The sequence below is a fragment of the Camelina sativa genome, chromosome 17 (genome assembly GCF_030686135.1).
Source record: "Camelina sativa cultivar CO46 ecotype springtype chromosome 17, ASM3068613v1".
NCBI classification, from domain to species: Eukaryota; Viridiplantae; Streptophyta; class Magnoliopsida; order Brassicales; family Brassicaceae; genus Camelina; species Camelina sativa.
The window spans coordinates 9474804-9501240 of NC_141896.1; the positions used below are offsets into that span (position 1 = coordinate 9474804).

At 31.9% G+C, this 26437-nt stretch overlaps 6 protein-coding genes across 6 annotated transcripts; 2 read left to right on the plus strand and 4 right to left on the minus strand.

Annotated features, from left to right (window-relative positions):
- Positions 1–452: 452 nt before the first annotated feature.
- On the minus strand, positions 453–1797 carry LOC147923437 (uncharacterized). The gene is made up of 6 exons (XM_087496438.1): positions 1663–1797; positions 1301–1568; positions 1093–1204; positions 870–997; positions 568–655; positions 453–492 (listed from the first exon to the last, which is right to left on the minus strand). The coding sequence occupies exons 1-6, from the start codon at positions 1795–1797 to the stop codon at positions 453–455; spliced, it is 771 nt and encodes a 256-aa protein (XP_087352564.1).
- Positions 1798–2981: 1184 nt separating this feature from the next.
- On the minus strand, positions 2982–3844 carry LOC147923438 (uncharacterized). The gene is made up of 3 exons (XM_087494118.1): positions 3588–3844; positions 3252–3522; positions 2982–3147 (listed from the first exon to the last, which is right to left on the minus strand). Exons 1-3 carry the CDS (start codon positions 3720–3722, stop codon positions 3029–3031), a joined length of 525 nt encoding a protein of 174 aa, XP_087350244.1. The 5' UTR covers positions 3723–3844; the 3' UTR covers positions 2982–3028.
- A 733-nt stretch (positions 3845–4577) lies between these two features.
- On the minus strand, positions 4578–5137 carry LOC147923439 (uncharacterized). The gene is made up of 2 exons (XM_087496439.1): positions 4901–5137; positions 4578–4814 (listed from the first exon to the last, which is right to left on the minus strand). Exons 1-2 carry the CDS (start codon positions 5135–5137, stop codon positions 4578–4580), a joined length of 474 nt encoding a protein of 157 aa, XP_087352565.1.
- A 522-nt stretch (positions 5138–5659) lies between these two features.
- LOC147923440 (uncharacterized) lies at positions 5660–6962 on the minus strand. Its single transcript, XM_087496440.1, has 6 exons — positions 6909–6962; positions 6557–6821; positions 6379–6478; positions 6080–6204; positions 5885–5969; positions 5660–5807 (listed from the first exon to the last, which is right to left on the minus strand). Exons 1-6 carry the CDS (start codon positions 6960–6962, stop codon positions 5660–5662), a joined length of 777 nt encoding a protein of 258 aa, XP_087352566.1.
- A 2726-nt stretch (positions 6963–9688) lies between these two features.
- Positions 9689–10656, plus strand: LOC147923441 (uncharacterized). Its single transcript, XM_087496441.1, has 2 exons — positions 9689–10563; positions 10647–10656. Exons 1-2 carry the CDS (start codon positions 9689–9691, stop codon positions 10654–10656), a joined length of 885 nt encoding a protein of 294 aa, XP_087352567.1.
- Positions 10657–10795: 139 nt separating this feature from the next.
- Positions 10796–13568, plus strand: LOC147923442 (uncharacterized). Its single transcript, XM_087496442.1, has 6 exons — positions 10796–11795; positions 11879–12233; positions 12315–12419; positions 12488–12674; positions 12761–13151; positions 13240–13568. The coding sequence occupies exons 1-6, from the start codon at positions 10811–10813 to the stop codon at positions 13566–13568; spliced, it is 2352 nt and encodes a 783-aa protein (XP_087352568.1). The 5' UTR covers positions 10796–10810.
- The last annotated feature ends 12869 nt before the right edge of the window (positions 13569–26437 follow it).

Consider the following 26437-nt stretch of genomic DNA (forward strand, 5'->3'; position numbering starts at 1 on the left):
ATTTTTTAATATAGTTCTTTTGAAAAAATAATTTTGTTACAATCTTCCATTTGAAATCTCTATTTTAATTAAATATAAGTTTAATTAAATTATAAGTTTAGTTTATTTATACATATTTTAAATTGTTTAATATAAGTTCTATTGGTTATTAGTTATATATCCATCTATATTTATACATATTTTAAATTGTTAAAAATAAGTTATATTGGTTTTTAGTTATATATCCATAAGTTATTAGTTATATACTCTATAATATTATAACAGAAAACAATAAGTTTGAATTAAATGAAACTGAAAATAAGAGAAACATTTTAACTTACTACTAAATCTTTTAGTTATAACTTAGATTCAAGTCTTGACAACAAATTAAAAACAAACGACAAACGTAGTTTCATTATTAAAACACCAAATTAAAAACAATCTCTTCGCACTTCCACCATCTTCAGCATCTCTCAATCACTTCCACCATCTACAGCAGTTTGGTACTCTAGCCTGCATAATTTCAGTTAGATCATATTAGTCAATAATTTTTTTTTTTTATATTAAAATTGAAATTGATCAAATCACCTCATCTTGAAATCTTGGACTTCTGCAACTGGAGGATTAAAATGAATCCTTGATACCAACGGGGTAGAGTACAGTTCAATTCGTTTACCTATTAATTCCAAAGATATAAACTATGTTTCAATCAAACAAATCTCTACATACTTATGTCCAATAACTATAGATATTTTCTAAGAACCAATCAAATGATTCCTTGTCCTATTATAAGTTGTGGTATAAACATTCGACTGATCAAAATCGTACAAATTAAAATTACTATCCATAAAAATCTAGAATAACAACTATATAAAGTATAATTTAATTACCGAAACTTGGATATTTGGCATGCCAAAACTGCAATACTGCAACAACATGGTAACATCCTGTTGCCAACCAATTGTCGTTAAAAAAGGTGGCTGTCTCATTATATGCCACGCAGCTTATATCCATACCACTATGAAACAATCAAACATAGTTTCAGTATATCTATACTATTAAAAAAGCTTGATATAAAACTGACCTAAGATTTTAGTGAAAATTTTAACGAACCTCAAATCACGGATTGAAAACCGTAAGATCCTCATAATCTCATTAGGAACCTCCACATTTGGATCATGTGCATGGATCATTGATTCGACATCGATCACTTCGCCCATGATGTCTGGTAGAAAACGGGAATATAGTTCTTAGATTAATATTACGGATCCATCAAAATATAGTTAAGTTCAGATAACTTGTTAAAATATTTGAAACTTACCTAGTGGACGTTGTGTGACAGAATGAAATCCATCAAACACTCTGTCAATAGTTTGGAGTTCAAAGAAGTGATTGTTGGAAACAACTTCTGAATTTTCCACGATGGTGTCATTGGAGAAAATGATCTTATGATCATTATGAGTGTGCTTCAGACGTCTCTCATGGTAACACACCGAGAAATTGGAAACAATCTTCCAATCATTTTCAGCAATTTGATTGTTGAAAATTTGGAACAGATCCGGAGAAATTGTTGTTTCAATTTTTTCACCCTATATTCAAAAAATGTAACAATTAATGAAAAAACAAATTTTTATATTTTCTCAAACAGTCATGAATTTACGAAGATAATGTATAGATACTTACGAAGACATCACAAAGGATTAGATGAATTGTGGAACCTTCCTCAGACTCCTTCCTCCATTTCCTCAAGATCTTAACTTGAATCTTCTGGCTTGATGTCCATGTGAGAAGATCCTTAACTCTATCATAAATAGCCATTTTGTGTGATCGGTGTTTTTTTTTGTCAAGAATCGATAAAGATAATAGAAGGTAACTTCTAAAATGACAAATATTGGTTCCTTTTATAGTCAATACACGTCGTTTATGAATCGTTACAACGATTTGTTAATATATTGACAACTACGACGATTTATTAATTAAGAATAAATATTTATAATGCAAAATATATAATAACCGCTTATATTCTTTGATATCTTTTTAACAATATTCGTATACCCTTATTGGAAATATAAATGTTACGTAATCATTACAGTTAGAGAAAACAAAAAAGGTAAACAATGGGAATCGAAATCTTACTGTTTCAAAAATGGCATGCATTGGTCTTAGATGTACCGTAAATTATGTTCAAATTTTTAATGGCATGCATATGTCAATCATGAATTATACTCTGACAAAAAAAATCTTTGAAATTGAAGGTATTATGCATAATTTGGTAAAAAGATATATTTGAACATAATTCAAGATTTGAAAAGAGTAATTGGCATAATATCCGCAAATATAGGTCCAAAATCTAAACAACAAAGAGCTGAACTTATTCAAATAAAAAACAAATGAAAGTTTTTAACGAAATTAACAGTAAACTTGATCTATAATTGCAGGATTACACCGAATCATTAGAATCACTCTCATCTTCTTCTGAGCCGTTATAATCTTCATCGTCTGATGATTCATGAAAACAAAGAGTGCGAAAGATAAAAGAACACAATAGTTAAAACAGCTTATAGTAATGATTCCATATTAATAATCTGTCATAGTATAGATGTTATAGATGAACTTACAGTGCAGGATCTGTAGTGAATGGTCTTGCTTCGTTACCAAGTAAAAGTTTAGAACATCTTATTTGAGACATTAGATAACGGTGACCTTTAAAAAAAAAAAGTAAGTGACAAATCTTATATTTGATCTATTGGCTTATCTAGTACAAAATGCTAATATATTGCATAGTACCTTCAAAGACAGAGATTCTCCAAAACATAAGCAGACACAATACTGGTTCACTGGCATAGGAAGGACTCGCAACATATTGTTCCCATTTTTCCCGAAATTCAGAACATGTATCACCGACGACAATACATTGAATCTGTTCGTTACTTTACAATAAACAAATTAACAATGGACAACTTCAGTGGTTTCTTCTATGTATTATTTTCAATGGCAAATATAAATCAAATGAGGTAGTACTTCTTTAAAAAATTTATAAACTTTTAACTTACTTGATGTCAATTACAGTAAAGCGAAGAACATCTTTCAGACCATTGAATCCAACTTCATTTTCCAGAAAAACAATTTTACGCGGTAGATTTACTCTTACCACCGTTCCACACAAATCTGAAATTGATTGAAAAGAGCAAAGAAATTAAAAAAACTATGAATCTAAGGAAATAATGTTTTATTAAAACTGTAAGTTAAACAGTATATTTAAATAAAATTACCAACACAACAATTTCTCTCATCTTCTGCGGCATTTTCAACTGTTAGTGCATCTATTAGATGGAAAAAGTTATCTGGACATCTAGGAGGGATTCCAGTGATGCGAGTTTGGCTAGTGATCAATATTTCAGAAGAATTGTTACAATTCCTGTAAATATTCTGATTTTCAATAACCTGGAACTTGTAAAGAAGAAACCATCGTCCTTCTTGCAACAAATCTATGTACTGATCAAAGTAAAGCTGACTTCGGAGTTTAGCTTGAATTCTTGTTCCCTAAAATATATAAAAACTAATTTCAGATTTAAATATTAAGAAGAAGGATATAAATGGATTGTTACCTTCTCATCAACCAAGATCAAACAAATGTAGGTAGGCTGCATTATGATGATTTCGGGTATCCAGAGCCTCAGTACTTTAACAGCAACACTCAACCTATCTGTTGATGGATTCAAATCCTCTATGTATGCAACCATTTTTTGGTTTGGTTCTTGATTATTTTGGAGAAAGAAGAAAGATGATGAAAGGTGAGAGGTTAGAATATTTTAGATAATAGATATATAGTAAATGTTTTATCGTGAATGAAGTTTGAAGTTGCAAAAAAAATTAAAAAAAAATATATATATATATATATATCTAGAAAAGAGGAATATGAAAAGTGATTGGAAGTTACTTACAAATTTATGTCGGTTTTTTTTTTGTCAGTTCGAAATTGAAGTAATCAAGGCGAAAACTTTGAAAATAACAAAAAATTTATGTTTGGTGTATAATCCATACATGCAATGGTTAAATTTGATCGAAACTATACATTGTAATAGATTAATTCATATTTATATTGTACTAATACTAAATTAGACAGTCTGCTTGAATTGCAGTTTTTACTAATCGCATGTACTGCAATAAAAATTAGAATCAGTATAAATTTCTTTTACATTTATAGATACATGATGAAACTGATGCTACTTCAAAGTAGATTTCATCATCATATACTCCATTGAAACTATGATTCTTAGAAGTCTAATTCATCATCAATGTCTCTGTTGAAAGAGATCCTTATTTTACTATATTGAAGATTTCTAAATTAAATAATTGAGTACAATATTCTAAAGTATAGAAAAAAACTAAACAGTCAAATATCTAGTAAAATAAATTAAGTTTTGAACAAATAAATTATAAACAATAAAAATACCATATAAATAACCAAAGCAAAATAATATTAAAAACTGAACCAAATAAATAACCAACAAAGTTTTAAAATAAGCATTTAAAAATGCTTTTTATTGTTCAAAGGAAAAATGTGAAAATAATTGGAAACCAAACGTGGAGTAGGACTATGTTTTTCCGTGATCAACATCTTCACAGCTAATGACTTCATTCAAATCCTTGGTAGGATAATCTCCTTTATCTTCGGTGAAATCAGTAGACTGATCGGAACATTTTTTCTTGCTTGTAGATGATTGATCAATGTTTGGGTCTGTGGCTTCTGTTTTGCGCTTCGACGAAGGAGTTGAACTGGAAGAATGATCAGTCTCATAAGGCTCAGTGCCATTAGTAATCATCAGTGATGCCTGCACGTAAAAAAGTATATACATTAGATGTTTCTGATAGCACTATATAGATATATAGAAACTATATTTAATAAAAAAAGGCAAACCTGTTCAGAGGTGAGACTAATTCTGTCAATAGTATTTTCAGATGCTTCATTACTAATTTCCATGAATTTATTGCCTTCCCAGACATTAGCAACCTTGTAACTATCATTAGCACCAGAAAGATTGTCCCCACCAATACATATCAGAAATTGAAAGGTCTTCCCACACACAGCCTTAATCTGATCATGGATCAAAGTAGGATCCGTAATCTGCATATTCGATATTGTGAATGATTCCATATTTTGTTAAAAATCTAACCAAGGAATTTAAAAATATAACTCTTCAAATGAACCATTTAGGATTTCAGCTGCGGAAACACCAACAATTTTTGATGCCCAACTATCAAACATGAAAATTTTGGTTTCACCACTCTTGTCCCAAACGTGGACATGTAATTTGTACCTAAAGAGGAATTAATCATCTAATAGATAAACCAACAAATATTCATATTTCAAAATATATGACAAATAATTAGAAGACTTACTTAGGCTCAATCAACGTGGCCCACTCGTTACAGGTTTCACACCTCCACCTTGGTTTGCTTGGTTTCTTAACATCTTCCACTTTAATTGACAGGTCCTCTTTATCAACCTTCTTATTACACTTTCGACAGCTAATGTAGAACCAACCCCAGTCTGTATCGATTGCTGAAATAGTACATGCGATTCTACATTTTCCTACCTATCAAAATAATATTACATCCTTAAGCTTATAACTCATACATTTTCCAAAATAGATTATGTTAATATATTGTTAGACTATTAATAAATGTAAAATACCTCTGTTTCAGCAAGTACGTCAGCAATCATTTGCAAAGGAAAGTCAAGACCACTCTTGGAGCCAGACGGGTTATAAACTCTCTTTCCACCAGAATTGGTAATTGTTAAAGCCAATTGATCCGCATGAAGACTAAAATGAAAAAGAGGAATAGTAAATCATAATGAAACATATTGTTGATTAATAATTTCATAGCTATTTGAATTTACATGTTCTGAAAAGCCTCCATCTCTGGTAACTGAGGATTGATCATCAAGATAGAAGAATCGAAAGCATTCTCAATGTATCGTTTTTCTGAAATGAAATATAAATATGATACAGTAGTTAAATGTTTTCTAAAAATACTTTTGATAAATATTCTGTGCCCTAGAAATTAAATGTATAAATATTATGCGTACTGTTACCTTTATAGCTGTTTTGTTTAACAAAGCGTAGGAAACACATAACCATTCCATCACTTGAATCATTGATAGCACGATCTAAAGCTTCAGCGTAGGTTTCCCATAGAGTACATGATAATCGTTTATCCCTAAATAAGAATTTTAACAGACATAGATTATATTAAAATAGTATAACGTATAAGCATGAAAATCTATATAAAATAGATTTTAAATAGTATAATGTATAAGCATGAAAATATATATATTATTTTTGTTATGAACAAAAAAAATCTAAAAATATATATTTAGATTTATAATATTACTCAGTGTCTCTTATCTCAAACTCAATTTTCTTCCTGGTAATGTTGTTACGACTTGTGATTTCTTCTAAACCTCCAGAACTGACTACTTGACCAATAACGTCTGTAAATATAAATAATACAACTATTAATAAAATCATCTTTGTAAATTAGTAACAAAATATATGTATTATGAAATTACCTAGCAGGAGATTTTTGTCAAGATTTCCAGCAAGTATACTATCAAACGATGTGAATGATAGGTAATGATCATCAGATACATTTTCAGAAGGAATAATTGTGGTACCATATCTGGTACTAATCTTATACTTAATAAGAGAAGGACGCAAGTAGGATGTACAGAGATTCAAACCAAAAGTTGATATAACTTTCCAAGATCCAGGCTTCAATTCAGATTCAAACTTTTTGATATGATCCTTTCTGATAGAAGCTCCTATTTTGTCACCCTATATAAAACAAAAAAAATACTCTTAGAATGAAATGATATTAATATATTAGCAAAAGAATAATAAATCTATACTTAAAATACATACTGTTTCGTCAGCGAGAATTAGTTCGAGTGATTCACCAAGTTTAGCGGTATTCATTTTCCAACTGTGGAGAATTTTGACTTGAATACGCCAAGCGTTTTTGTATGGTTTTAGGTCTTTCAAAGGAGTGTAAGATAGGGGTAGAGCCATCATTTTGTGTAACGAAGTAAAAATCGTTATTTTAGTATAATAATCCAATAGAAAGTTCTCAATATATTTATAGTTACAATTCATTGATTTAGGTTATCACTTATAAGTTAAGATTTGATATCAGGAATATAAGCAAAATATATTTACTTGCTTGATTCGTTACAACTGATAAACGAATATTCCTTTGAAAATTTGATCGTAAAAGATTAGTTCATAATTGTAACATCGGAAATCAAGGAATTAAACAAAATATGGTAACTTGAATATTCGTTTTATAAGATTTTAACTGAATCAGAAAAATTTCCTTTTAAATTAATATTTGTTATGATATGTTTCGGTAATTAAGTAAATATTCAAATTCTTCGGTATTAAAATTTATGAAATCAGAGTGTTTGCCTATAACGAATGGGTTTGTTTGGGATCTTAATTAACTAATCTTGAATTAAATAATAAACTGGATCCGAAAAATATTATTCTCGAACACAAACAGATCCGGTGGTTATTTTCCTTCTATTGTCGGTTTTTTTAAGGATCCGCGTCCCGACCCGTTTTTTTTAAAGTAATCGACCGAGGGCATTTTCGTCATTTGTCAAAATCGAAACTATAGGTTAATTAGATTAAATTTTGTGATTCTCTAATCATTTTTAATGAAAAATCTACCAAAACCAAGTCATGGTCCATTTTTATTCTAGAGAGTACTTCTGCTTTAATAGTATAGATATGTGGCTAAAGATAATCGTATCTATTCAGCCACATATTCTGATTTCCAAATTTTAGTTATGAAAAGTTTTTCACAATTAACTAACTATATTATTTAGTCTAAATGTTTATTTCAGACAAGCTAGAACACTTTTGGATTTGATACCATGTAAGAAATTACCATAAGAGTGCATTGAAATACAGTAGTGTGAATTAACATTACAGGGATGAATTATGTAGGCAGATGAATTAATGAAAGAGTTTAAATTGTTGCTACTCCGTAAAATTAACATTATGGTGTATTGTTGTTGTATGAGCGTTGCAAATTCCCCTTTTGTTGCACATATGTTTCAAAAATTGCAATAAAATGAATTCTTGCTATGTATGTCTTATTAATGCAACATTATTTTTATAACAAATTTGTCGTATAATTGTGAAGTATATTTGCAACTTTGATTTGTTTCAAATAACCGCCACACAAAACATATAGCAAATCATTACAAATTTACAATGAACTAGATTCAGACCCGCACGTACGTGCGGGGTTATTTTCTATAATTTTTTATTTTATTTTAATTTTCTTTTTGAAAATGTTTTTATTTGTTGGTGTAGATTTAATTGTTTTTAATCTTTTAGGGGGAAATGAAGGAAAATTTGATAGTAATTTGGTTAAAAACTATAAATCCTTTAGAGAGTAAAATATGTATTGATGAAGTGTAGAATTTTTTTAGATGATGGAATAATGGCCATCTATCTTATTTTTTAGACAAAACTTCAGTCGTATAGTTTCAATCTAAGTTTCCTATTAACTGTATTTTTAATTATTGGACCTCGCAAACATGGTTTGTTGCCCTAAATTTTCCCATCAATTTAGTCAACTGAAAATTCTCCATAAATCTCCACTCCCCATCCACGATCATTTTGTGGAACTTGTTAACTTGATATTTTTTACATTCGCATGGATGAGAGTTTTCTACACTCACATAGTAACTTGGTTAATCAGACTAATCATCAATGTGTGAAATCATCAATGTGTGAAACAATTATAAATATATAGATAAAGGATTAATATATATGAATATAAGTTTATCTCAACATCTGCTAAGATCATTTCTAAGGTTTCTCCGGTGAGATTAGTATACTGCCTCCACGAATGAATAATCTGCACTCAAATCTACCAAGTCAGATTGAAAGGCTTAATGTTGGTGAGGCTCGTGATCCCATTATTTGCAGCCATTTTTGTTAAAGGTCCGAATGTGTATGGAGTATACACTACAAGAAAACATGCCATTTGCGACTACCATTTGTGACTGATTGTTTAGTCGCAAATATTTGCGACGGTTTTGCGACTATTTTATTACCGATTAACGACCATACACAATACGGAAGTAAAACCGTCGCAAATTTATGACGAAACATTACAGTCACAAAAACGTCTCACTTTTGCGACCGAATACATACTCTTTTGTAACTGATGTTATTTCGTCGCAAAACAAGATGCATTTTGTGACTAATTTGCAACTGCGATTTTGGTACGTGAGTGCCGTCGCAAAAAAGTCGCAAAATAGAGACTTATTTGCAACGACTTTTTGGAGTATTATTTAGTAGCAAAGTCGTCGCTGCATGTCGGCAAAAAACGTTGAGAATGTGGGAGATATTGTACTCAACTTTTGCGACTACATTGAAAACGGTCGCAAAAGAGTCGCACCATGTCGGCGAAAAACGTGCTTAACGTGTGTTAGGTGTACTGAAATTTTGTGACTACTTCTATAATAGTCGCAAAACAGTGGCAAAATTTCTCTTATATATATGCCACCACTTCTTCTTTCATTTACATCGACTCTAAAGAGAAAGAAACAAAAAAAAAAAACGTGAGAAAGAAAAAAAAAATCTAGAGGAAGAAAAAAAAAAGAGAGAAAAAAAAAATAATAATAATGTGGAACAATCCTTCAAGAGCATGGATGTACAATCGGATCGATCCGTTCACTAATCATATCTCATCGGATTATTCGGCGGGAGTGGAAGAGTTCATTGATTTTGCCTGTACCCATGCACAAAATAGCAGAGGTAGGTTTTACTGCCCTTGTGTAGTATGTCACAATTCGAAGTCTTTGAAAGCTGCCTCTGTTTCGAATCATTTGCTAAGTAGGGGGTTTATGCCTAACTATTATGTATGGTATGAACATGGTGAAGATTATGATGTTGTTGGGGAGGGAACTAGTAGTCATTATGCTAATAATACAGATTATGCTAGTGCTAGTGCACCAATAGGATTTGATGGGGAGAATATATATGCTGGGATGGTGAATGATGCATTTCATGGTTCTGTACCATATAACGAGTATCATGAACATGAAAGTGGAAATGATCATGTTCATGAACAACCCACCCAAGAAGCAAAACGGTTTTATGATATGCTAGCTGCTGCAAACATGCCACTGTATGATGGATGTCGGGAAGGGCAGTCGCAGTTATCGTTGGCAGCTCGGTTCATGAACAATAAGGTCGACTACAATTTGTCTGAAAATTGTATGGATTCATGGACAGGACTGTTTACGGAGTATTTACCAGAGGGTAATCAGGCAACCGGTTCATACTATGAGACGGAGACTTTGATGCGAAAGCTAGGATTACCGTGTCGTACATATGATGTATGTATAGATAACTGTATGCTCTTTTGGAAAGATGATGAGAAGTTGGAGCATTGCAAGTTCTGCGGCAAACCAAGGTATAAGGCTAGTGAAGGAAGAACAAGAATACCGTTCAGTAAGATGTGGTATTTACCGATTGCGGAAAGACTGAAGAGAATGTACCAATCTGAGAAGACTGCAGCTTTTATGAGATGGCACGCTGAGCACAGCTCTGAGGATGGATTAATGTGTCATCCTTCAGATGCGGCTGAGTGGAAGAATTTTCAGCAATTGCATCCCTCATTTGCAGCAGAACCGCGCAATGTTTATCTTGGATTATGTACAGATGGTTTCAATCCTTTTGGGATGTCGAAACACCATTCATTATGGCCAGTGATATTGACTCCATACAACTTGCCTCCTGGGATGTGCATGAACACAGAGTATTTGTTTCTGACGATTTTGAATTCAGGACCGAATCATCCACGAGCTAGTCTTGACGTTTTTCTCCAACCATTGGTCGATGAGTTAACAGAGTTATGGTATAATGGAGTGGAGGCATATGATGTGTCCTTAGATCAAAATTTCAACCTTAAAGCTGTCCTTTTGTGGACTATCAGCAATTTCCCAGCATATGGCATGTTGTCAGGATGGACAACACACGGAAGATTAGCTTGTCCAATTTGTATGGACGATACAAATGCATTTCAATTGCCAGCTGTTAGGAAGACATGTTGGTTTGATTGCCATAGGAGATTTCTTCCTGCTAATCATCCAATGCGAAAGGATAAAAAACACTTTCTCAAAGGCAAACACGCAGTGAACGACTATCCACCGCAATATTTGACGGGTGAACAGGTCTTACATGAGCGTATAAGAAATGCCGAGCCGCCAAAGACTTCTGACTGCGGAGGAAATGGGCATGAAAATAAAGTGGATGGTTATGGAAGTTGGCATAATTGGCACAAAGAAAGCATCTTGTGGAAGCTCCCGTATTGGACCGATCTTAACTTACGACACAATCTTGATGTGATGCATATTGAGAAAAATATTCTCGATAATCTCATGTACACTGTTATGAATGTGAAAGACAGATCAAAAGACAATGTGAGGTCCCGATTGGATTTTGCAAGATTTTGTGATCGAAGTCAATTGCATGTTGATGCTGGTGGGAGAGCTCCTTTTCCTATTTCGAGATTGAGTGCGAAAGGGAAAAAAAGCCTACTTCAATGGGTCAAAGAAGATGTTAAATTTCCAGATGGGTATGTAGCTGATTTAGCTAGTTGTGCAGACATCAAGGATGGAAAGTTTTCAGGAATGAAAAGCCATGATTGCCATGTCTTTATGGAACGATTGCTTCCATTTGTGTTTGCAGAGTTGTTACCACGTGACGTCCATCTTGCAATATCAGGTAAAAATGGAATATATATATATATAGCAATTTAATTTTAGATATATGTCAAATTAATTAATGATTTTATTTATATATTGTAGGGATTGGATCATTTTTCCGTGACTTATGCAGTCGATCATTGGAGATAAGTCATGTCCAAGTCCTGAAAGCGAATATTGTGATGATTTTGTGCAATTTGGAGAAAATATTCCCACCTTCGTTCTTTGATGTCATGGAGCACCTTCCTGTACATCTACCATACGAAGCCGAACTTGGTGGTCCAGTCCAGTATAGGTGGATGTATCCCTTCGAAAGGTTTTTCAAACGCTTGAAAGGGAAGGCGAAGAACAAAAGATATCCAGCGGGATCAATCGTTCAATCATATATTAATGATGAGATATCATACTTCTCAGAACACTACTTTGCTTCAACCATTTCTACAGCTAGTAGAAGGAGGTATTTCATACTTACATTATAATATATAATGGTCTTTTAAATTAACATGTAAGGCTACTTAAAGTTTTAAATATTTTCCAGGTCATTGCGATATGATGCGGGTGAGGTTCCTGTATATCTAGTACCCGTACCAGATATATTCACTCAAATCGGTCGTCCTAGTGGCCAAGTTACAGAGTTTTGGCTGTCTGATAAAGATCAAAAATGCGCACATGCATATGTATTGCGGAATTGTGATTACTTTCGTCCCCTAGAGAGGTATATGTTTCAGATTATTTTTATACCAATTTCTCTTCAATATATTTATGGATTAATTGTCTTCTATATGTTGGGAAAAACAGTGTGTTCGACGATCAAATTCGGTATGAATATCCAGAACTCACTGATGATGAAGTCACATCGAAAAGAGATGAAGATTTTAGCGATTGGGTTTGCCAATATGTAAGTATATGTAAATAGTTTAATATAAAAAAAATATTTGAATGAATGGGTTCACTTCCGACAATTTATATTTATTTCTTCTGTAGGTGTCTACAATGAAACATATCCAAAGTTTTCCTCCATGGGTTCATGAATTGGTTGATGGTCCAGAAAACAAAGTTAAGTCGTGGCCCATGTATTTTACCAGAGGTTACATGTTTCACACGCGTGAACACGGACAGACGAAAAAGACAATGAATTATGGGGTATGTGTCCGAGGGCAAAATTATTCTGAAGCATCTATGGAGGATGATTTTTTTGGGACCGTTGAAAACATAATCGAGCTCGAGTATCCTGGCATTATTAACCTAAAGATAACACTTTTCTACTGTGACTGGTTTGACCCAATGGTTGGCAAAGGTATCCGCATGACAAATGGAGGCATCGTAGACGTGCTTCCGTCAAGAAAATACCGAAATTACGAACCTTTTATTTTAGGTTAAGTTTCTTTTCACTAAATATTTTAATTAATTTACTATATAGGTTCTCAAGCTAATTAATTAATATGTTCCGTTTCTTTATATAGGTTCTCAAGCTGATCAAGTGTGTTATCTGTCATATCCATACACTAAACGACCTCGCAAATCGTGGCTTACAGTGTGCAAAGTTAATCCGAGGAATGTTGTTCAAGGGAAGTTTAACGATGATGATTTGGTTATATTGCAACAAACTGTTATTGAGGCAACTCCGACTTTGGTTGAAGAAATCATCATTGAGAGTTTAGTCGACGAGAGTCATCAAGATGAACCAATCGATTTTGAGATAGAAGATGGTGAAGGAGAAGACGAATTTCAATGTAACTTGTCAACATCCGAAGATGAAGATGAAGATGAAGAACTTGCATATGAAGACTAAATGTGCATCTGATTTGTAAAATATTGTCTCTATGTTTAAATCAAATAAACTTATTTCAATTACATACTCTTAATAGCTTGATTAATCTGGAAATTTGCAAGTAAAATTAGTATCTTAAAGTAAAATATAGTCACAAAAGAGTCGCACATTAGCGACCGTTTAGTAACTAAACAATATAGCAACGTTTCGCTTTGCAACCGAGTTGCGACTAATAAGCTCCTACTGTGTGAAAATCAAACTTTTAAATTGACTAGTAAAATATAGTCACAAAAGAGTAACACTTTGCCACCACTTTGCAACTGTCTTGAGACTGCTTTGCAACCGAGTTGCGACTAATAAGCGACTAACACCTGAATTAGCAACGTTTCTGCGACTCTTTTCCCACTCTTGTTATTTTTGTATCTTAAATTTCATTTTTGAGATGTATGTACATCCTTAGATATACATTTATACTTGTATTTGACTGAATTTAGACCCTAAAACATTTTTAAGGTCATAAATTTCAATGTTAACAATGAATACATGCATATGTTCCAAAGCCATCTTTGTAAAAAACATGTCACCATGGAAGAATGTATAGGACTTTAGGAAAATGTAATTCTTATGTTTTAAAAGCAATGTTTTACATACTCTTCCTATTTTATATACTCTTTACTACTACTATGAGTGATGTATGGGTGCAAATAAGCTCCTACTGTGTGAAAATCAAACTTTTAAATTGACTAGTAAAATATAGTCACAAAAGAGTAACACTTTGCCACCACTTTGCAACTGTCTTGAGACTGCTTTGCAACCGAGTTGCGACTAATAAGCGACTAACACCTGAATTAGCAACGTTTCTGCGACTCTTTTCCCACTCTTGTTATTTTTGTATCTTAAATTTCATTTTTGAGATGTATGTACATCCTTAGATATACATTTATACTTGTATTTGACTGAATTTAGACCCTAAAACATTTTTAAGGTCATAAATTTCAATCTTAACAATGAATATGTGTGAAAATCAAACTTTTAAATTGACTATTAAAATACAGTCACAAAAGAGTAACACTTTGCCACCACTTTGCAACTGTCTTGAGATTGCTTTGCAACCGTTGCTACTGTTTTTGCGACTGTTTTGCCACCCTGTTTTGGCGGTTTATGTTCCCACCAATAATTTTGTGAAATTTGTCCAATTATTTACGCGTTTTTTTTCCCCTAAAATTTTATACAGCGACCGTTTTGCGACTACATTGCGACGTCGGTTCGTTAATAACTAGGCAAAACACTTATACGCACTTCTTATTTCCTTTGACTACTCGATCTAGGTTTTTTCTCTCAAACCTCTTCACTCTCCTTTTCTCTCAAACACATCGAGCTCTCCTTCTCTCTCAATCTCTCAATCTCTCAATCCTCTATCTCTTTAAATCTTTTTCTTCTCTCTCTCTCTCTCTCTCAATCGTCGATCCGATGCCTCCTAAGACAAAGGTTGCTTCCAGAGGTCGCGGTGGCAGAACCGCCAACGGTGTCCGAATCTTCAGTGGTAGCAGATCCTCTTCTCATTCGTCTAACCCTTCTGAACGCACACACTCTGCGACACAGTCTGCAACCCATTCACATCAAAGCCGTCCTTCACAGTTTCCCCCGACAAACCAACCGTCGAGTAGTCATCCACCGTCAAGGACAAACCAACCGTCTCTTCAACCGTCGAGTAGTCATCCACCGCGGAGGATACTTACACCGCCTCCGATTCCTCAACAAGCGCCTCTTCCTGTTCCTCACCCTCAACCGCCTCCGATTCCTCAACAAGCGCCTCTTCCTGTTCCTCACCCTCAACCGCAACCGGAGCTTGTTCCACAGGGAGATAACGGCGACGAAGCAAACGAGGAAGAACAAAACCCTAATCAAAATGTCGATCACTACCAAGATCTGTTAGATGGTTTGCTAGCTCTTCCAGGCCGAGAACATCTACCACTCCTGTCTCAGCATCCTATCCCTGGAGTCGAAACTCTATGGTATAAACACTCTCTCCTCTTGTAATTTTTCTTTAAGTATACTCGGTTGTTAGTTGTTGTTGTTTGATGTTCAGTAATCGGTTGTTTGTTGTTTGTTGTTTCTTTAAGTATATTCAATAGTTTCAGTTATCGGTTTTTATTAGATGTTCAGTAATTGGTTCATATTTTCAAGTAGACTTACTCAGTTAATGTAACAGGTTTAACCGGCACAAAGGAAAGCTTTCTCGCGTCATTGCTGGAATCTTAAGGAGAAAGTTTGATGGGCCTTACTACAGTTGGAAGGTTACTCCACAACACATTCAAGAGCGATACTTCAGGACATTTGCGGTAAGTCAAATTATAGTTTTGACAATGCTTTAAACACTTAACTCTATATATATAAATTGGTCAATTTGCTAACTTAAATGTTTTGTGTTATTGTAGCGGAAGTATAATTGGGATATCGGGATTACTGAGCTTGTTAAAGAAGGTTTCTTGAAGATAGCAAAGAACAGGATGAAAGGCATTGTCAGTGAAGTTAGGAGGAGTGGTGTACAACCACCATGGATTGGTGATAAAGTATGGCCTATTATGTGCGAATATTGGAACACCCCTGATGCCATTGAGAGGAGTGAGAATGCTTCTCATTGCAGAAACTCGGACCGTGGAGGCCTTGGAGTGCACAAACACTTAGCTGGTCAGAAATCATATGTACAAATTCATCAAGAAATGGTAACACTTCTCTTTCCATCCACTTCACCTCAAAGTTTTTCTAATGTTTTCACAATTTAATGCTCTCACGGCCACTTAAGCTCCTAATGTTTTTCTAAAATTTTCATAATTTGATGTGTTTCACTATCATTGTAGGAGGAAGAGCTGGGGCGTCCTGTATCACTGGTCGAAGTGTTTCTTAAAACACACACTCGGCCAGATGGATCATTTGTGGATCAAAAAGCCAAACAAGTTGCTGAGACCTATGAGAAGACCATAGAAGACAGACAAACTGACACGGACATTGATGGTCCAGATGGTTCAGAGAGTTCAACACATCGAACTCTTTCCCTTGAAGAAAGAAATGAGATCTTCCTTGAGGTAATTCATTTGTCTTTTGTGTGTGATTTTTCTTTGTCAATTTTGGTTTCTTAATGTGAATGATGATTGATGTTTATTCTTAGATTAACAGTCTCCTGGTTTTCTTAAAATTGTTTAATGAGCTATGCTTAGGAACCTAGAATATTTGATGTTGATTCTGCATTTAGTTTTCTGGTTTGTGCTGATTAGCGAATGTTTATCTTTTGGTTTAGTGTACTCAAACAGATAACAGAGGTAACCCATTTGGCCTTGGATCACTTGTTGAGACACTAAGGAAAGGAAAAAGGAAAGAGAGTTATGCGAGCTCTTCTGCAGCAACTCTTGCGGAGCTTCAAGATCAACTTCGGCGCAAGATATCTGAACATGAGTCTGAGAATGCACGACGTGATCAGGAACACCGAGAGTCTCAAGCTGTGATCAACAAGCTTGTCCTCTTCATCTCTGAAAAAATTCCTGAATACTCAACTTTTACGGTTCCTCCTCCTGCAGCCACCCAACCAGCTCTCGCGCCTACAACCACTCCACAACCCATCGATGGAGGCACCACACCACCCTCCAGTCCAGCTGCACAAACCCCTACCTCTAATACTTCTTCCAACTAAACTTTCTAATTCTCCTTTTCTTTATGTATGAACTTGCTTTTGAATATTGTTTCTTGGATGTTTAGGATGATTTTTTTGTTTTGGGATGATAAGTTTGCTTGTGTGGTAGTTTCAATCATCATTCCTTTTGATTATTAGCATTTGAAATTCCCAAATTAATCACAATTAGGATTGCTAAAACGTTTCTGATTTGTGACTAAACCAATTAATAAATGTGACTCTTTTGTCACTATACCAATTCAAATAATGAAACTATTTTGTGACTAACACAATTCACAAAATGTGACTATTTTGTGACTAAACCAATTCACAAAATAGTGGCAAAATAGTTACTAAACACAAACTCCTTAGCGACTACAAAAACAGTCTTAACATAGTCGCAATACTAAACGACTAATTTGCTACTCAACTGCTACTAAACTAAAACAGACTTTGCAACCCTTTTGGGACTAATAGGTCGTCCTTAATCCGTCGCTAAACACAGACTCCACCGTTAATCGCAATACGGTCGTAAACATACGACTGTTATATGTAGTCACAAAACTGTCCCTAAGTAGACTTTGTTGCAGTTTAGTCGGAAATGTACAACTACCAATTATAGTCACAGTGTCGTCGCAAATATACGACTATAAAAAAGAGTCTGTAATCCGTCGCAAATAAGCGACCATGTTGCGACCAACATATTTTGCGACCGTTTTTTTGCGACCATCGAAAATAGTCGCGAAGTAGTCGCAAAACCCTTATTTGCGACTAAAGAGCGACTATAGTAGGAGTGGCAAATGGCCTGTTTTCTTGTAGTGATATTGTTGTATGCTATACTGATAATCGCATAGCCATCTATTTATAGTTCGAGACCCATTTATTTAGAATAGACCTAGAGTAATAAATTATCAAACAGAAATATGGTAATAGTTGGCGATTTGTAAGTTAAACACAGTTATTCTCGGCACTGATTGTAGATTAAACTCATATGTTTAGGTGTTCTAGCAATTGTCATACCATTATTATTGTTAAAATCCTTAGAATAAGTTTAAGATACTTGGAATCTTTTTAATTTCGTATAACTGTTGTAATTTTCTGTAAATGCTTGAGTGCTTAATGTCCCCATTTAATAACGTACGTGCATTTCAATAGTAGATTATGGGATTCTTTCATGATTAATTTATTTTCTGTATCAATTACATCTCATGATATGATTCCTTTTATATGTTTTAATTTGCGTGAGCATGATTATGGGGACATTGATCGGTATAATTAATTTTTGTTAATTGTAGAATGTTTGTTTTTGGAAAATTACATATCAGGTCCAACTTACGGGCCTGATTGTATTGGAATCGGCTAGGCATATCTACATAATCATAACGATCATATATGTATTGGAATATTATATCGTATATGATACATTTGTTTGGTAACTGGGAAAACTTTCCTCAATCCATACATACAAAACATGATCTGAACATATAAAAACCGGATTGCATTAATATCCGGTTTTGTTTGGCAATAAAATTACCTGCCTATCTTTTTCTTTTTATATGGTTTGTTATATTATGAAGGGTATTTCATGTCTTATTTTTTCCCTTCTTTTTGTACTGAGCAAATAATGTTTCCCTTTTAATAGTATAGATTAGTTTATTACTATATGTTATACTAGAATGTAACAAACTGCAATCAATATTTTATGGAAACAGAAGTTATACTATATTAATGACACCTTCTATTGTTTTTTGAAGATATTCTATCTCTAAATTCTTTACAAACAAAGAAAACAACAATTTAGTTCCTATTTTGTTTTTCAAAACATGTTAGCTTCGATTCTTAATGTAGATAAAAATGTTAATATAGATAAAAACTTTGATTCTCATTTTTAAAATCATATTTTTGATATATATATATATAAACTTAATAAAAACTTTAATATATTATAAATAAAAGCTTATAAATTTTTTAAAATACTATACATTGTTGTTATATAGTAGGACGGGTTATAAAGAAGACATGTTGGAATTAATAAAGTTCATTAAATATGTGCATAAACACGGGTTAAATCCTTATTTTATTATTTGTCAACACTACTAATATTAGAATATTTGACTTATCAAATCAACTTACTTTAACTAAGATTTTGTAAAATAATTAAATCATTATGAAAATATGACTTAATCAAAGCTTATAAATTACTTATTATGTATTTAAATCCTTTTTTGTTATAATAACTAAAAAACTAAATAGAATCTCAAACACTAAATAAAACAACCCCAATTTAACAAAAAAATAGTCACACAGTGTACCGTAGGTTAAAAACTAATATTAATATTTTAGCCGTTTGAACGGTTGAAAATTTTAATTATTCCTTAAGCTAGCGGCTGAAAATTTTAGTTATTCTTTTATTTACAAAACAATTACAATTTAACAAGCAAATATAATATATATTATAAATAATAATAAAATTATCCTAGTTCATTGTTATTAGCCTTATTACTCTAAAGATATGTAGTTTAGTGTGGGATTTTAGTAGCCTTACGTTACAAAATTGTGATTTTTTCGGGCTCATATTTGCTTTTAATACACTTTAATTTCATATACAGTTTTGTTTCTAATTTACATTGCTCTAGATTGAGGCTAAGTTACAACACATTAAAAGATAAGAGCTGAGTACAATTGGTTTTTGTAACGTTTAGATTAAAGCCAAAATTAGTTGCATGCATTTATTTAACCATACGTGTAGTTTAAATAGTCGAATATACAAATAAAACCGTGTAGTCAAATTTGCTCTATATACAAATAGAACCGTGTAGTCTAAATAGTCGACTATGACGCTGTACGGTACGTCTAACATATATGTATTGTATTTTAGAACATTGCTTAGGATACCTAAAATACATAATGTATATGTCGTCAACTCATTACGTTTTTTATAGATACAACCCCAATAGTTGTGATCACAATTCACATATGTACACTTAACTACGAAATGAATGCCAAAAGTGGAAATTAACGTTACAAACTTAACCATTAGTTGGATCTTAAATACCATTTAGTTAGTAAAAATCAACAGACTCATGTAATACACCAACGAAGTTAAAATAACGAAAACTCATCAGTTTATTATACTCAAAATTATTGAAATACAATAAAATAAATAATTAAAATATATGAAAACTAAACAAAAAACCCCGTCCAACGTGTTACGCCGTAATTTGTTTTTTTTTCTGGTTAAATCCATGACGACAAAATTCTTTGGTCTATTAACCATTTATGGTCCATTAACCATTACGGTCCATTCTCCATTTTCAGCCTATTCTCCAATATGATGTTTGTTTAGTTGACGATGTAGTTTTGTCGGCAACTTCAAATTGGCGGAATCAACAGACTCATGTAATACACCAATGAAGTTAAAATAACAAAAACTCATCAGTTTATTATACATAAAATTATTGAAATACAATAAAATAAATAATTAAAATATACGAAAACTAAACAAAAAATCCTGCCCAACGTGTTACGCCGTAATTTGTTTTTTTTTTCTGGTTGAATCCATGATGACAAAATTCTTTGGTCCATTAACCATTTACAGTCCATTCTCTATTTTCAGCCTATTCTCCAATATGATGTTTGTTTAGTCGACGATGTAGTTTTGTCGGCAACTTCAAATTGGCGGTGAGCAACTCTCGGTGTTCCGGCAGTTTTCTCATCTGCAACATGAACCTAGGACTGTCATCTTAAAACGTGTCTGTTAACGTGTCTTTTTATTTATATAATTGGGTTCATATTTGTGCTTCAATAAGGCTTTGTATCACATTCTTGTAATATACCATTTTGGGTTTCGTTATATAAAAAACGAATTAGCCTTTTATTATTAAAAAAAATGTGGGCTTCAATAAGACTTTGTATCACATCTTTGTAATATATTTTTTTGGTGTTGTTATAGAAAAAAATGAATGGACCTTTAGAAGAAAAAAACCTAAAAAAATAAATTAGATAGAACTTTTTAGAGGGTGTAACCTTACTTTATTATATTAGATTTATGTAGCAAATTGGTGTTAGAGTTACGACGTTTCATTGCAACTATAATTTGTCATTAAAAAATGCTACGTTACTTCTTTTTTACAGTTTTGTAACTATTTTCATGTATGCTTTGTCAGTGCCAATTTTCATCACAATTTTGCTATATTTTTGTCCAGCACATGATTTATTAAATTTCAATTTCTTATAATAAAAACAGTTTTGTACTGTTCACACCAGAGGATAAAATATCTCAAACACTTTTTTTAATCCTTCGAGCTTGTGGAGTCTCTCTTTGATTTCCATATTTTATTATTATTTTCTGAATAAATCTTTTATAGCTTTTGCTTGAGACTCTCGTCATTTTCCCCATGATTTTGAAAGGTAGCCGACGTATATGTATATATATTTCTTCCTCCCACAGCATTCCGTTCAATTTTGATGGATTAAGAACACCCACAAGACCACAACAATATGAACGTCTCCTTAAACTTGATATTTTCATAGGATCCATCTAAATATATTTATCAGAAATAACAAAATCAATAATAAATTGAAACTTACAATATAAGAAATCAAAGTTAAATAAACCAAAAACTAACAAGGGAAAACACAAAATTATACCCCAAATAATTGAATTATTGGGATGAAATTTTTCTTGGATATCTATTTCCTAGCACAAGAAAAATAGTTATCTAGTTAATCATATGTCATACCACTTAACGAAAAGAAAAACTATACTGCTAATTAGCTCCTATACAATATTGATCACTCGAAAATTATGTTTACCTTTGGAGAATGAATGTTGTTTGTATTGATCCTAAAAAATTGGGTTTACCTTTCAACTCTATATATAAACAAAAAAAAATTCATATCTTTTTTTGTTAATGAAATCGCATCTTTGATATCGAATAATTGTGGATTTAGCCAAATCCAAATGATTCTAGCTCTTCAAAACCGAAGCTGCATCATCATTTGGTTACTGTTTCGTTTATTATTTATTTAACTAGAACAACTAAAATCATTTGTTGCATGAATTTTAATATTGTTTATTTGCTTGGACGGTTAACGATGAATGCATGTCACCATAATATTTATGTTCTTCACTACTAACGATAATATAAAGAATGAAAAAGTAATATACTTTTTTTTGACAACATATACTAATTTAATATACTAAAATATACTAATTTAGATATGTAATTATTCATCAAGTCTAAGCAAAAAAACTGCTTATGTAATAATTACATAAACCGAAGCAAACATATGATTTGCTATCAAACTAAATATACTGAAAGTTCAAGAACTAATATAAGTTAGTTCAAGAACTAATCATTTACAGAAAAAAAGTTATTAATATTTTTGTTTAAACTCGGATTAAACCGAAGCAAAGCGAAAGACAGTTCTAGCTTAGACCAAATTCTTATATCGACTGCAATGTATATATGCAACAAATTAATGTTTCATCTAGTAATTGAGTTAAGATGATGCATATATAAATAAATATCAATCTAAATTTAATTGAAAGTATATGTTCCAAAAGAGTTATAAATGAATGGTTGTAAATACAATGATCAAGATGTCACATATGATGAGAATATATCCTACGGTGGCCGGAGCGAGGCTATGGTTCCCACCTTTCGCTGAAGATCTACGTTTATGATGAGAATGAGATCGACGGTCTCAAAGAGCTGTTGTACGGTAGGGATGGGAGTGTCACCAAGAGTCAAGACCACCGCATGCTTGAAAGGTCAATGGGGATCTCAGGTGATTCATCTTCTTTCGAATCTCTCAGTTTCTGTTGTGAGCTTATCTTAATTTCAATTCACTTTGAAGTAACGGATTCAATCTGGAAATTTCTGGAATTAGGAGTGTACTAGTGTAGTGAATGTGGATGTGTTAGCAACTTGATCGTATTTGAGGATGTGATTCTTATGATATTGTTTTGCCTTATGAATGTAATGATGATAGGTTAAGATTCACAAGTTGCTTTTGGAGTCCAATTATAGGACGATTAAGAAAGATGAAGCGGATTTGTTCTTTGTGCCAGCTTATGTTAGATGTGTGAGAATGTTGGGAGGTCTTAATGACAAAAGATCAATCACACCTATGGCATATAATGTGAAACCGAACAACTCTTGGTTCAGCCGTTTTGAACTTCAAAACCTCATCATCCGATATTTTACCTTAGAAAAAAATACGAAATCCGCATTATACTGCTATATATTTATTATAAAAAACATTATTATATATATGATTAGTAAAAAAGAAGAAAAAAAAAAGATTTCTAAGATTTGATTTTTACCTTTGTTTAGTTTTTAGTAGTTTAATTTTACTATTTTGTTACATGTTATATATCTTTTTTTACAAAACAAATATACAGTATAGTCGATCTTTGCATTTGTTTTTATTTTTATTTTTTTTTAGTATGTGGATAACTTTTTAAAACACTTGATTTGTCTTTATCTGTTTTTAGCGACTGTCATATTTTAAAAACTATTTAAAAATGTCGAGTATTCACAAGCACTAGATATATTTAACATAGTTTTTCATACTCTAAACATATTTTTAACCATTAGTTCTTGATAATTATTTGAAAAGATAATTCGGTGATTATTGGATTTTCTGCAAATTAAAAACTTTTAAGCCACCATTTTTTATAACTTTTTTCTTCATCTTTAAATATACTAGGTTTTGAATCCACACTACGCGTGGGTTTATTTGATATATTTTGATGAAAATTATATATACTCACTCCGTTTCAAAATATAAGAAATGACCACTTTTAAAAGTTCAATCAATCATAAATAAAATTGCATAATAAAATATATTAAAATAATCTAAAAGTAGCATATAAACTTGAAAACATCTTATATTATAAAACAAAAAAATCTTCTCTAAAAGATTTTATATTATGAAATGCAGGGAGTATGTGATTGATGACAGTAATGAAATATTATCTTATAAAAATAAATTATATTAGTATTAAATAAAATTTTAAATTTCAGATATACAATTTTTAAAAATATAAAAATGAGTTGTGTTATACATTCAAATCAGATCAAAAAAATCATAAATTTAACTCGATGTCCAGGCAAGGCGAATCAAACTGGTGACCTCACATATCCTAAACCATTTTTTTGACTACCAGGAAAATGAAATAATTTTGTAATCTTAAATTTATCTCGTTTTTCATATTTAATTGATCACTACCACCTATATTTTCGTGTTTTTTATTCAATATTTTCTTATTTTTCATATTCTTTCTTGTCATTTCCATTGTCAAATTTTATGGTAATTGTCATCGTTACTTTTATCATGTTCTTCGTTATACTCTTCTTCTTTTTTTTCTTTTTCTTCTTCTTCCTCGTCAATTTTTTCACATTCTTTCACTGAAAAACATTTTTTTAGACTACCATACAACTTGTTAACCCATCAAACTCCAAGACCAAAATCTTTTATTTTCTCATAAAATTTGTGCAATTCATAAAGACCAGCATAGTCAACACATGCATCCAATTATTGATAATTTCATCCATATACTTATTCGGTTTAAGATCCACATGTATTGAAACTTCTCAAACCAAAATCCTTATTCGCAGAGAAAGTAATATGAACACATGTATAGTTAAAATAATATTTGTGCCTTTTGTCGATCCTTCTTCTTTAAACTCAAATAACATCAACTCAAGGTCTTGCGACGTCAATCCTTCTTTCTTAGACTTAAAAATAAAAATTTTACTGCAAGAATATCAAATCATATTTCTTTTATTTCTATAAATTTAAATTTTTTTCTTCTAAAAATTCTTAACAATATAGATTACTACTATATTTTCAAAAATATTAATTAATGAAATATCTAATTCTTATTGGTTGTTTTAAATCCTATATGGACACCTTTAGGAGTTTATAGCTTCAACTTTTTATTAGTATAGATATAATATTTTAGAATTTCTATGGAGGTTAAGTAATTGTAATATTTTCAAACATTCTATGAAGTTTAAATATTTTTAATATTTGAACCTTTTAAAAGTTTCAATATTTTTAATATTTTAAACTTTTAAAATTTATAAATTATAATTTTTTAGAAACCTTTTATAAGATAATAAATTTTTAAAATTTAAAGATCATAAGATTTTGAAGTTTTAAAAGGTTTCAAAATATAATATTTGAACCTTTTAAAAAGTTCAATATTTATAATATTTTAAACTATTTTAAAAACTTTCAATATTATAATATTTATAGATTTAAAAATTTTCAATATTATAATATTTTTTTGAAACTTTTTAAAGTTTAGTTTGATCAAATAAAAAATCGGATCAAACGAATAAAATGTTTTAACTTGGACGCCTGATAAATCAAGATTTCCTGCTCATTCGCTGTTGGAAGCATATTAATCTTTATTTATACTGATTCTGAACCAATGTCTAAAAGATTTCTAGCCGATGTGGGACGTTGTACATAGTTCTTTTATTTCTATAAATTTAAAAATTTTCCTTTTCCTAAAAATTCTGGAAATTTTAAAAATATTAATGAATGACATGTCAAATCCTTATAGGTTGTTTAAAATAATTCTTAATATTGAAAATTCAGGAGATTTTAAAAAATGTTAATGAGTGACATGTCTTATCCCTATTGGTGGTTTAAAATCCTATGTGGACGCTTTTAGGAGCTTATAGCTCATACTTTTTATTAGTATAGATTGGGTAAATTTTTTTATTAATTTTTTCCTCAAAAGATAGCTTTATTTAATTGGAGATTGTCAATACTACATAAAAGAGTCACGTAGCCTACAGTGGCTGAATTACAGCTTCAGAATAGAAAATTTTATCAATACTTCCAAGTTTTGCTAAGATGTGGGCAGATCCATTACATTCTATTTCTCTCCTTGTATAATGAAAACGTGCTGAGGTAAATTTTAAAGCTCGGTTGTCAAAGCACCATTCTAATGGAAGTAGTTAGCAAATTATTTGCTATTCATCAAAGTCGTCGTCACCATTTTGGGTATTCGTTCCTTCGCTACCGAAAACGATGTCGTGGTAGGACCGAAGGAACCCGTTTAGATCGAGCCTCGAGGCTTTGTTTTCCAACGATGAACGATAATTTCAAGCTCGTCGAGGGTGCGTTCGGCCCAACCGAGTTTCTCAAGAATCCAGTAGAGTTCGTCGAGAGTCAAGAGCCCGTCTTGGTTCTTGTC